Genomic DNA, 11,746 nt, shown 5'->3' on the forward strand with positions numbered 1-11,746 from the left:
GTGCATTCATACTATCAAATGTAAGGCAACGTGGGCCTTCTACTGCTGACATCATTATACAAGGGGTGATTGATAAGTTCATGGCCTAAGGTAGAAGGAGTCAATTTTAGAAAACCTAACACATTTATTTTTCAACATAGTCCCCTCCTACATTTACACACTTAGTCCAGCGGTCGTGGAGCATACGGATCTTGGACCTCCAGAAAGTGTCCACAGCATGGGTGATTGATAGGTTCGTGGCCTAAAGTAGAAGGAGATGAGTTATTAACTTCAAACTTTCTGCGTAATCACTCAAAGAGTTGAACTGCATGTGTGTGTAATGAGAGCCATATAACTCATCAAAGTGGACACTTTCTGGAGGTCCAAGATCCGTATGCTCCACGACCGCTGGACTAAGTGTGTAAACGTAGGAGGGGACTTTGCTGACAAATAAACGTGCTAGGTTTTCTAAAATTCACTCCTTCTACCTTAGGCCACGAACTTATCAATCACCCCTCGTAAATATAGCTAGGATGTCTAAGACTTGCAGAGTATTGTAGTAACTTTATGTATTGTACTGTACTGCTGCCACAAAAAGAAAAGCAAATGTCATGCCATATGTGAGTGATGATAAACCTGAGTCTGATATGGGTCTGTATTGTGGTCTGAGAGTGGGAAGATAGCGGGGAGAGGGGAGGGAGTGGGAAGCACAAAAGGACCAGAGAGACATCTATAATGATCAATAAACCAATTGGTTTAGAATCAAATGAGCTTGCCGAATGTCTCAGGGTGAGGTGTGTTTGCACCCGTGCCCGCCCCTGCCCCTGGCACTCCTTCTCTGCCACCTGTCCCACATCCTTCCCATGGTGCTCCACCCTCACCATTCGCAACATCCTTTGCTACCACCAGATTTTAAAACTCACCTCCGTCCCACGTGACAAATACGGTACTGTGCAAAAGTCTTAGGCACCCTGGCTATATAAATGTGCCTAAGAGTTTTGCACAGTACTTACAAAACATGGAGCGCACAATACAAATGGTTGTCAAAGGGAAATAAAAATGTCCTTTAGAAAGTCTATGTTAGGACAATCGAACCATGAAAATTAATTTCAATGTTTTGAAGTGCATTACTTTTTAAAGCTTGAAAGCAAGTATGTAGGTCAGCTTACAAAAAGCATTTCTTCCTTTCTAGACTACTGTTTCTTTCAGGAATTGTTTTCTATTTTAAGCTGGATGGAACAGGGTGGTCTATAAATCTAGTAGAAGAGTATCTCCTGGTTCTTCTCTTCTGTATGCCTCTACCATTTCCTTTTACTTCAGTATGCATTGTGTCCTCATAATTGAAGGATGCTCACTCCAGGCCAGGGATTCCCAACCTTTTTAATGCTGTAACACCCTGGGAAAGGTTTCACTGCTAACATAATGGTCTTTCTGTAGGAGTAGTGTTTGGGTTATGGTTAGAGATAACGGGTGCTTTGGAATGTGAGCCGTCCAATGAAGGGAGTGTGTTTTCCTGTTGTGTGCCTGACATTGGGGTGAGCTGGAGGCTTTTGTTTGGCGCGAGATGAAGGGAGAAGACACCGGAAAGAAGAGGTTGCAGGACTCGACCCAAGGCGGGGCCATGAGCCGACAAAGCCCGGGGAGATCGAAGGAGGATCAGCGAAGGGGAAACCGTGAGCTCCAACTTGAGCACATTAGACTGTTTCATTAAAATGGGCCTTTTTCCTTTTTTTGCTTTTTCTTTACTAACCCTTCAGTCAAATTAAGAATTATAAAGCTAAATCATTTAATTGTATGTGGTGTACCGTCTGTTATTTCTTAGTACTGATTTGTAACAGGATAACAAATCACGCAGCATCCACACAAACAGGGGGATTCAGGTGGGCTCACACGTTTGGCGGGGCCAGAGATTGTCTTCCCGAGGCTTACACAGCCAGCGGAACCAGAGAGTTTCAATGCCATTAACCAAGGTTGGGAATCCCTGCTCTAGGCGAATTCTCTCAAAAGAAATGCTGGAGGGATAAAGTGTTTCCAACTGGAAATTGTTGAGGGGCAGTTTCTGTTAACTTTGTTTACTGCACGACAGAGAAAAACATCTCCAAATATTTTCAGTCAGAGCTTATATTTCAAAGTATGTGATAATTCAATGCCTATAAACTCAGCCACTCTGTGGTTTGAAAAGTCATCCACAAAACTTTCTTCTTTATGTTCAGATAACAAGATTGAGACATGGAAACATGTAAAACAGGACCAAGACTGGGCTATTCAGTCCTCAACTTGCTCCACCATTGAGTAAAAACATGGCTCTTCATCCAAGTTCACTTCCTTATCCCTACTTCTTCCTCATATTCTTTGATCTCGAGCTAAAACAGCCATCACAATCATCATCATATCGTATCTGTGCCATGGGCCAATATCGTTAAGCAAGGGGTCCATGGACATCAGCTTGGGAACCCCTGACAAAGGCAATCCTGGTCTCATGACCATGATTGTCCTTGGCAACTTTTTCTACAAAAGAGATTTGCCATTGCCTTCCTGCCGAAGGGTGTTAGCCGGAAACAGCCCCTGTACTTATTTCCACAGATGCTGCCTGGCCTGCTGAGCTATTCCAGCAGTTTGTATGTATCGCTTGGATTTCCAGTATCTGCAGATTTTCTCTTCTTTGCCACTGCCTTCTTCTGGGCCGTGCCTTTACAAGACGGGCAGCCCCAGCCATTACCAATACTCTTCTGAGATTGGCTGCCTGGTGTTAGTGGTCGCATAACCAAGACTTGTGACGTGCACCAGATGCTTATAAGACCATCTAACACCTGCTCCCATGGCTTCACGTGACCCTGATCAGGGGGCTAAACAGGTGCTACATCTAAGCAGGCTAGCGGATGGAAGGAGCGCCTTACAACTCCTTTGATAGAGACATATCTCCACCCTGCCACCCTTATATAATTCTAAACACAAGAGATTTTGCAGATACTGGAAATCCAGAGCAACACACCAACATGCTGGAAGAACTCAGCAAGTCAAGGCATCATCTATGGAGGGGAATAAACCATTGATGTTTTGGGCCTTTATACTTCATCTGGACCGGAAAGGAAGGGACAGAGGCCAATATAAGAAGATAGGGGGAGCAGAGGTACAAGGTGGAAGGTGATAGGTGAAGCTAAATGAGGAGGAAGGTAGGTGTGTTGGGGGGGGGGATGAGGTGAGAAGCTGGGAAGTGATAGGTGGAAAACATAACGGGATGAGGAAAAAGGAATCCGATAAGAGAGGAGAATGGGAGAAAGGAAAGGAAGGAGGCACCAGAGCGAGCTGGCAGGCAGGAAATGAGAGAGAAAGGGTGAGAGGGGAGCCAGAATGGAGAATGGAAAAAGAGAGGAGAAAGATTGAGAAGTCAATTTTCATGTTGTCAGATTGGAGACTCCCAAGACAGAATATGAGTTGTTGCTCCTCTAACCTGAAAACGGCTTCATAATGGCAGTAGGGAAAGCCAAGGACCAACATGACGCAATGGGAAAGGGAAATAGAATTAAAATGGGTGGCCAATGGGAAATCCTGCCTGGTGAGGCTGATGGAGCGAAGGTGCTCAATGAAGCAGTTCCCCTGTCTATGTGAGGTCTCACCGATATAGGGGAAGACACTCCCCCCACAGCAAGAATATCCTTCCTCAGTTAAAAAAAACTAAGCACTTTATTCAAGGTGCTGTCTGAGTAAAATCATGTATAATCAGAATAAAATATCCTTGTTCCTGTATTCAAATCAATTTGCTATAAAGGCCAGTATTCCTTTTGTATTTTCAAACGTCTGCTGCACTTTCTGGGTGGTGGGGCGGAGATATGTCTCTACCAAAGAAGGTGTAAGGCACTCCTTCTTTCTGCTAGCATGCAGGTCACCCTTGGGCAAGGTGTAACACCTGCTTAGCTCCCCACCCCCACCGATCAGGGTCATGTGAAGCCATGGGAACAAGGTGGTCTATGGTTGTATGAGCAGCTGGTGCACATCATAAATCCACTATGGCCAGAGAGACAATCTCTGAAGAGTATTGATAATGGCTAGGGTGGGGGGGCACCCATCTTGTAAAGTCACTACCCAGAAGAAGGCAATGGCAAATCACTTCTACAGAAAAAATTGCCAAGAACAATCATGGTCATGTAACCATGATCACCCACGTCATACGACATGGCACATGACAATGATGATGATGCACTTTCATCCCCTCTTTCAGAAACTGGCTCATAAGAACACTCAAGTTTCAGGGCTCCTCCCACTTTCCTAATCTAACAGCATTCAGATAATAATCTGCCTGCGTGGTGATGCAACTAAATGCATAAACTGACATTGGTTCATATAACACTGCATCTGCAATACATTCTCACTACATTTTCATCCTCGACTACCTTTGAGCCATCCACAAACTCAGAAACACTGCACTTAACTAAACCATTCATATAGTTAGTGACCTACCTGTCACTCTGGAAATTAACTGTTAATTCCTTCTCTTTGTTTCTTGTTCTCTATATTGGTCAGTATATTATCCCAAACCACATCAGCCTCACTTCTACTAATTTCTTATTTGTCAAAAAGTCTTTTGGAAGTCCCAATACCACCCATTCCACACATTCTTCACTATTAGTTAGATGTTCAAGAAATCTGGTGAATTTATCAAGCATAATTCACATTTTGCAAAATCCGTTCTGATATCAACACGTAGTCATAGTTATTGAAAAGTACAGCACAGAATCAGGCCCCATGGCTCACCTAGACCATGCTGAACCATTTTAACTGCCCCCCCATCTATCTGCACCTTGTTCCACACTCTTAAGACCCTCTGCTCATTGTTCACAAAGTGATCTGCTGCTACACCTTGAAAATTAGCATTTCTACCACTACTAAAGTCATGTTAACCAGTCCAAATTCCCTCTTTTCCTGTTTTCTTGCTCTTACTTTTTTTAAAAATAATGGCATTAATTGCTGTTTGTATGAAGAATACAAGACAATGACCACCCAATCTGCACAATTTCTAGATCACTTCCATAAGCATCTGCAGACTAGCAGGCCTTAAGGATTTCTCTGTCTCCAGTTCTATTAATTTCTCTATCGATAATTTCTTATTCAAACTGAATGCTTCATTTCCTCCTTTTCATTAGATCCAATGTTCCTCAACACTCTGAGAAATTATTTGACCTTTGTGAAGGCAGGTAGTTGTTCAATTGGTCAGCCATTTTTGTTCCCCATTATCTCCGATACAGCTCTGATGAAAACCATGAAAATTTAGTGACAGCAACTTTGCATTTTACATGCAAGCACCACATCAGAATCATAGGCATATTTTCTATTAATGAACAGTTTTTACTGGAGTTTAATTATATCTTAAAATGGGAGTTAATCTGTTGCATCAGGCATATTCACAAAATTGCTGGACATCGCACTTGTACCCAAAATTTACAACATTTCAGGTCCTGCGTCTTCATGTACAAATTCAAAGTTCAAAGTACATTTATTATCAAAATATGCATGCATTATACAACCTTGCGATTTGTCTCCTTACGGGCAGCCACAAAACAAAGAAATCTAAAAGAAACCATTAAAAAAAAACATCGAACACCCAATGTGCAGAGAGAAAAAAAAACAAATCATGCAAACAATAAATGCAAGCGAATAATGTTCAGAACTGAAGTCCACAAAGACAGTCCATCCATAGACCCATAGTTCAACGCAGAGCAGTGAGGTGAACCGGCCTGACGCTTGCTTTGAAGCCTGGTACCCTGACCTTTTCAATCTGGCCCAGCACCTAAATCATCATCCAGTCACTTCGGTACGCTCTGGGTCCTGCCTTGATTCAGCCAATACTCAACCTTTCTGATTCGGCCCAGCACTCAATCAAGTGCAAATTATTTTTCAAAAAGAGTGGAATGGATACCTTTGAGAACTCAATAACCCAGACGGCTTTCATCATTAGGCTGAAACTACTATCAGCTTTTAAGTAATCTACATTTAGTACCAGTCTGCTCACCAATGCTTGCAGGAGTAACACAGCCATGATTGATTGCCCTTGATGGAATGCCTGCAAGGAACCAACTCTCAGCTAGAGAATAAATTTAGTTCCAGCTACCTAGTAGAAATGAGGAAGAGTTAAATCGAAGCAGGGGACATAGCCACTCATTTCCCATCTTAATATAATTCAGCAGGGACACCTTCTCTATGTCAGTGTTATCATCTATAGACATTAAAATCAGATTAACTAGATCCTAATCTATTGTTTAGGAGCCAGGTGAAAAAAATATGTCAGAGGAGCAGCCAGGGCCAGGTTTCTCATCCTGGGGTCCACAGACCCCTCAGTTAATGGTAGGGATCTGTGGCATAAAAAAGGTTGGGGACCCCTGGTCCAAACTAACAAAAAAATGGCCAAAGCTGAGTATCCATTGTTTTCTAAACTTTGGCACTACCACAGCCATTTCATCGGAGCTGGGAAAGAAAGAAATTAGGTTAGTTTTAAGTTGCAGAGAAGGTAGGGAAGGGATTGAGAGGATAAAGGAAATACCTGTGAAAGAATGAGGCTTGGGTTGCCGTGGGAATATCTATAAATAATAAGCACACACACACAAATGCTGGAGGAACTCAGCAGGTCAGGCAGCATCTATGGAAATGAATAAACAGTCAACGTTTCGGGCCGGGACCTACTTCAGGTCAGAGAAGGACAGGGAACGATGCCAGAATAGAAGGGTGGGTACAGGGGAAAGAGGTGAGCTGGAAGGTAATAGGTGAAGCTGGTTGGAAGGGATCCGGGGAAAGTAATAGGCAGCTTAGGAGGAAAATGCTGGAGTGGGGAATAGAGGAAGCGGGTGGAACTTTTTTACCAGGAGAAATCAATATTCATACCATCATGTTGGAGGGTGCTCAGATGGAATATAAGGTGTTGTTCCTCCACCCTGAGGGTGGCCTCATCTTGACACAAGATGCCATGTGTTTGATAGATTAATGGGGGGATATCAGGGAGACGTATCTGTGTTGCCTAAAATTGTTTTAATTTTCTGTCCAGTAGTTGCCCAGCATGTTCCAGGATTACCGTCGATTTATCGTAAAGCTAAATGGTAATAACTATAGCAAAGTTCCATCTTTCATTAATTCTGGTGTTTCTCCCCCCCTCAAGCCTCCGCAAAGAGGTCAATGCAACAAGTAATTTACTCACTCTATATTCATTTGTATCTTCATTATTTATCAACATTTAGGATAGTTTTGTGTGGTGGGGTGGAGATACCAGAGGACGTGGAAGGCACTCCTTCGCTTTGCTGGCCTGCAGATCACCCCTTGGGTCAGGTGTAGCACCTACTTAGCCCCCTGATCAGGGTCACATGAAGCCATGGGAGCTGGTGGTGGATTGTCGTATGAGCAGCTGACTACCTACGCCAGGCAGATGATCCCTGAAGAGCCTTGGTAATGGCTGGGCTCACCCATCTTGTCAAGACACTGCCCAGAAGAAGGCAATGGCAAACTACTTCCGTAGAAGAACTCGCCAAGAACAATCATGGTCATGAGACCATGATCACCCACAAAATACGACATGGCACATAATGTTGACAATAGCCTAGGACTACCCCATTTCTGCCCGTTATTGCTCATGTTCATATATATAAAACATTCAGTACCAATATTATTATCTGCCAGTGAAACAAAAAGCTAGAATTTCACGAATCTAATGGTAGTGAAATTGAACCAAAGTTCAAAGCTCAAAGTACATTTATTTTCAAAGTATCCATATTATATGGAACCTTGAAATTTGAACCATAAAATATGGCATGAATAAACATTACTTTTATCTAAATAAATATTTTACCTGTGGGGACTTGAGATATACTTGTGGTAACCTGAGTCATTGTTGATGGCTCAGGTGCAGCTCTGCCTATAGTGGTAGGAGGCACTGTCGTTGGCATAGGCACCATGGTGATGGCTGGAAAATCTGTGCTAATATCTGATGTCCTTGTGCTTGTTGGTATCATTGCACTGGTCTGAATACTTGAGATGGTTGAGGTCCTAGTGGTAGTTGAAGTTTTTATGCTGGTCCATGTGTTAATGATAGCTAAAGTTCTTGTCCTGCCTGGTTCAGTTGTTTTAATAACACTAGTTGTAGGCATGGTAATTGTCGATGTTTTGTCTCTTGGTAAAGGACTTGTAAGAAGTCCTGGACTAGACCATGTTGTGGCAAATTCACTCTCAGTGATATTACTTAATGTTGGCTTTGGTATGTCAGTGGAAACTTGTGAAATCACAGTATAACTTCCAGTATTAGAACCAAATGTTACAACAACTGGTGTTGATGATGTCCTCACAGCTTCTTCTTTGAGTGATCCTATGGTAGAAAGTGATACGTGTGCATGTGTTGGCTTGGGCAGTGTAATTCTGGGAGAATCTGTTCTTCGTTCAGGGCGGCCATTCAGTGGTGGTGTTCTTGCTGCATGTGTGCCATTGGTCTTTGATTCGACAAAATCTGTTTCAGATGAATTAGCTGTTGTAAAGTTAGAATTTAATTCTCCGGAACGGTTCATTAAACTTTGAAAACCTGATTGTGTTGAAGACAATGTAGTTGTAATAAATTTAGTAATATTGTTTATTGTAGAAAAAAATGTAGTATTTAAGAAATTATCAGTAATTCTGGGAACTAGGTGACTTGTTGCAGTGGTGACTTCAGCACGTGAAGTGAAACTCGAGCCATTTGTATAATAATCAATTGGCGGTACAGATGACATAACAGATGAGCCTTCTTCACTTGAACCATTAACATTATTAAAATCCACAGGAAGGGATGTTGCAGGCGTTGCTCCATCAGTTTGATTTGTTGCGGTATTTAAGGATCTTTTAGGATTGTTCAGTAAAGTGTTTAAAGTAAATACAGAGTTATTCAGTGTAGAACTCACAGAAATGTTAGAATAATTTAATACAGTACTAGGAGAACTTACAGAAGTATTTGGTAAAGACCTTTCAAAAATATTTGATGAAGTACTTAAAACTCTTTCAGAATTATTTGCTGAGGTATTGGAAGAGCTTTTCAAATAATTTCTTGCTGTCCCTGAAGAACCTTTTGACATGTTTGGATGTCTTTCAGACTCATTTTGGGTACTCACTGAAAACTTCTCATAACTATTTGGGGAAGTACTTAATCCTTTGGTATCATTTGCTGAAGTATTTAAAAATACCACAGAATCATCCAATGAGGTATTCATAGACCACAAAAGATTATTCGGTGAAGTATTTAAAGATATCTCAATATCATTTGGTGCAGAACTTACGGACCTTTTAGAACCATTTGATGAAGTGCTTAAAGACCATTTAGATTTTTTCTGAGAAGTACTTAAGCTCATTTCAGATACATTCTGCAATGTACTAAACATTTCAGAATTACTTTGATTCTCAAAGCCATTCATTGTGGTGCCTAGAGATCTCTCAGGATCACTTTGAACATGTGTAAAAGGATTTGCAGAAATATTCAACGAAGTATTTGACGAAGTGCTTGAAGAACTTTCAAAAACATTCGTAGAAGATCTCTCATATCTCTTAAAATCAGTTAATCTCTCAGGATCAACAGGTGAAGAACTTAAAGATCGCTTAAAATCATTCTGTGATGTACTTAATCTTTCAACATCATTCAGTGTATTAATTAATGTTTGTTTAACACCATACACAGAAGTACTAAATCTTTCAGGATCCTTTGGCAAACTACTTAATGATCGTTTAAAATCAGTCAGTGAGGTATTGATTCCTTCAAAATCATTCATTGATGTACTTAATATTTCAAAGTAATTTGGTGAAGTACTTAATGATTGCTTAAAATGATTCAGTGCAGTACTAAATCTTTCAGGATCCTTTGGCAAACTACTTAATGATCGTTTAAAATCAGTCAGTGAGGTATTGATTCTTTCAAAATCATTCACTGATGTACTTAATGTTTCAAAGTAATTTGGTGAAGTACTTAATGATTGCTTAAAATTATTTAGTGAAGTACTAAATCTTTCAGGAACTACTGACGGAGTATTTATCGATCGTTTCACATCATTCAGTGAAGTACTAAATCTTTCAGGATCTACTGACGGAGTACTTATCCGTTGTTTCAAATCATTCAGTGAAGTACTAAATCTTTCAGGATCTACTGACTGAGTACTTATCGGTTGTTTCAAATCATTCAGTGAAGTACTAAATCTTTCAGGATCTACTGACTGAGTACTTATCGGTTGTTTCAAATCATTCAGTGAAGTACTAAATCTTTCAGGATCTACTGACTGAGTACTTATCGGTTGTTTCAAATCATTCAGTGAAGTACTAAATCTTTCAGGATCTACTGACTGAGTACTTATCGGTTGTTTCAAATCATTCAGTGAAGTACTAAATCTTTCAGGATCTGCTGACTGAGTACTTATCGGTTGTTTCAAATCATTCAGTGAAGTACTAAATCTTTCAGGATCTCCTGACAGAGCACTTATCGGTTGTTTCAAATCATTCAGTGAAATACTAAATCTTTCAGGATCTGCTGACTGAGTACTTATCGATTGTTTCAAATCATTCAGTGAAGTACTAAATCTTTCAGGATCTGCTGACAGAGTACTTATCGATTGTTTCAAATCATTCAGCGAAGTACTAAATCTTTCAGGATCTACTGGATCTACTGATTGAGTACTTATTGATTGTTTCAAATCATTCAGTGAAGTACTAAATCTTTCAGGATCTACTGACTGAGTACTTATCGGTTGCTTCAAATCATTCAGTGAAGTACTAAATCTTTCAGGATCTGCTGACAGAGTACTTATTGATTGTTTCAAATCATTCAGCGAAGTACTAAATCTTTCAGCATCTACTGGATCTACTGATTGAGTACTTATTGATTGTTTCAAATCATTCAGTGAAGTACTAAATCTTTCAGGATCTACTGACTGAGTACTTATCGATTGTTTTAAATCATTCAGTGAAGTACTAAATCTTTCAGGATCTACTGACTGCGTACTTATCGATTGTTTCAAATCATTCAGTGAAGTACCAAATCTTTCAGGATCTACTGACTGAGTACTTATCGGTTGTTTCAAATCATTCAGTGAAGTACTAAATCTTTCAGGATCTGCTGACTGAGTACTTATCGATTGTTTCAAATCATTCAGTGAAGTACTAAATCTTTCAGGATCTACTGACTGAGTACTTATCGATTGTTTCAAATCATTCAGTGAAGTACTAAATCTTTCAGGGTCTACTGACTGAGTACTTATCGGTTGTTTCAAATCATTCAGTGAAGTACTAAATCTTTCAGGATCTCCTGACGGAGCACTTATCGGTTGCTTCAAATCATTCAGTGAAGTACTAAATCTTTCAGGATCTGCTGACTGAGTACTTATCGATTGTTTCAAATCATTCAGTGAAGTACTAAATCTTTCAGGGTCTACTGACTGAGTACTTATCGGTTGTTTCAAATCATTCAGTGAAGTACTAAATCTTTCAGGATCTCCTGACGGAGCACTTATCGGTTGCTTCAAATCATTCAGTGAAGTACTAAATCTTTCAGGATCTGCTGACTGAGTACTTATCGATTGTTTCAAATCATTCAGTGAAGTACTAAATCTTTCAGGATCTGCTGACAGAGTACTTATCGATTGTTTCAAATCATTCAGCGAAGTACTAAATCTTTCAGGATCTACTGGATCTACTGATTGAGTACTTATTGATTGTTTCAAATCATTCAGTGAAGTACTAAATCTTTCAGGATCTGCTGACTGAGTACTTATCGATTGTTTTAAAT

The 11,746-nt window shown here is 40.4% G+C and overlaps 1 protein-coding gene across 1 annotated transcript in view; it reads right to left on the reverse strand.

Moving 5' to 3' along the window:
- Positions 1 to 10,126, reverse strand: part of heg1 (heart development protein with EGF-like domains 1) — a 69,281-nt gene extending 59,155 nt beyond the window's left edge. The window contains exon 1 of the mRNA XM_072262083.1: positions 7,808 to 10,126. Coding sequence (XP_072118184.1) covers positions 7,808 to 9,743 — 1,936 coding nt within the window. The 5' untranslated portion in view covers positions 9,744 to 10,126. The remainder of the gene's footprint in view (positions 1 to 7,807) is intronic.
- Between the last annotated feature and the right edge of the window lie 1,620 nt (positions 10,127 to 11,746).

The sequence above is a fragment of the Mobula birostris genome, chromosome 6, assembly GCF_030028105.1.
Source record: "Mobula birostris isolate sMobBir1 chromosome 6, sMobBir1.hap1, whole genome shotgun sequence".
Lineage (NCBI taxonomy): Eukaryota > Metazoa > Chordata > Chondrichthyes > Myliobatiformes > Myliobatidae > Mobula > Mobula birostris.